The sequence below is a fragment of the Sinocyclocheilus anshuiensis genome, unplaced genomic scaffold, assembly GCF_001515605.1.
Source record: "Sinocyclocheilus anshuiensis isolate Anshui unplaced genomic scaffold, SAMN03320099.WGS_v1.1 C32518386, whole genome shotgun sequence".
NCBI lineage: Eukaryota > Metazoa > Chordata > Actinopteri > Cypriniformes > Cyprinidae > Sinocyclocheilus > Sinocyclocheilus anshuiensis.
The window spans coordinates 1-1,068 of record NW_015617433.1 but is presented as its reverse complement, the minus strand read 5'-3'; the positions used below and the strand labels follow the sequence as shown (position 1 = coordinate 1,068).

Genomic DNA, 1,068 nt, shown 5'->3' with positions numbered 1-1,068 from the left:
GTAATATAAAACGTGAATTAATGATAGGTAAACTAATAAATGACATTTCATATAGTTTAATGCTATTAGGACAATCAAAATTATATGAACTGATGCCAAACCTGTACAAATAGGGGTGCTATGTGTCCAGTGCCCAGTATGGTCACAGTGGGTGGAATCTGCACCTTTAAGCACAAAACCCTCTTCACACTTGAACTCACAGCTGGAATTGTAGCTGTTGGTGGAGAGAGGGTGTGTGCAGGTCATACTTCCATAACTTGGTGCATCAGAGAGAGGCGAACACTGTATAGCTGTGGAAAAACCCGAAGCATTTCATAAACTGATTTTGCTGGAACTACAGTATGAACTGAAGATATGTGTATGTATGTATATGTATTGTTAAAGATGCATTTTACCTTGGCAAACAGGAGGGATGTAACTCCAGTTCCCCTGTTCGGTACAGTGAGTGGAATTTGTACCATTGTGGACAAAACCAAAATCACATTTTAACCAGCAAGTGGAGCCATAAGCAAACTTCTCCACAGGGTCATAACATTGCAGGGAGCCATGTGGAATGGGCTTCAATGGGTCACACTTTACAACTGCCAAAATTAGAAGAGAATAGTACAGACAAGACAGATTATAGACTTAATTGAGTATGTGTGAGTGTAGAACACATTGTTTATGATTGTTTTTTTTTTTTTTTGCAGTGCGCTTAGGGCATATTGGCATTTTCCAGAGCTCACATTGTGATGGAAATATGTATTTACTCAGTGTATGACACTGAGAAATCATGTATGAAATTATGTACCTTCACAATCAGATGTTGGTGCTGACCAATTGCCATCACTTAGACAGCTGAGTGTGGCTTTTCCTCTCAATTTGTGTCCCTCAACACAGGAAATATTGCAAGTAGAACGAAAAGAGTACTTTCCCAAAGGATCAGCACATGTCAGATGACCCTTTGCAGGAGCTAGGATTTCATTACAGGTCACCACTGCGACAAATGCATTAAACACTGATTACTGTCTATTCAAACACAGAAAAAAATGCTTGAAAACAGTGTTTTTTACAGTCTGTGCACTTCTA

General features: G+C 39.1%; 1 protein-coding gene across 1 annotated transcript; it reads right to left on the bottom strand.

Moving 5' to 3' along the window:
- Positions 1–101: 101 nt before the first annotated feature.
- On the bottom strand, positions 102–976 carry LOC107682713 (P-selectin-like; the record flags this gene model as incomplete). Its single annotated transcript, XM_016478874.1, has 3 exons — positions 102–290; positions 396–581; positions 791–976. Coding segments are annotated over 3 exons (561 nt in total), but the record flags the coding sequence as incomplete, so codon positions are not given.
- Positions 977–1,068: the final 92 nt, after the last annotated feature.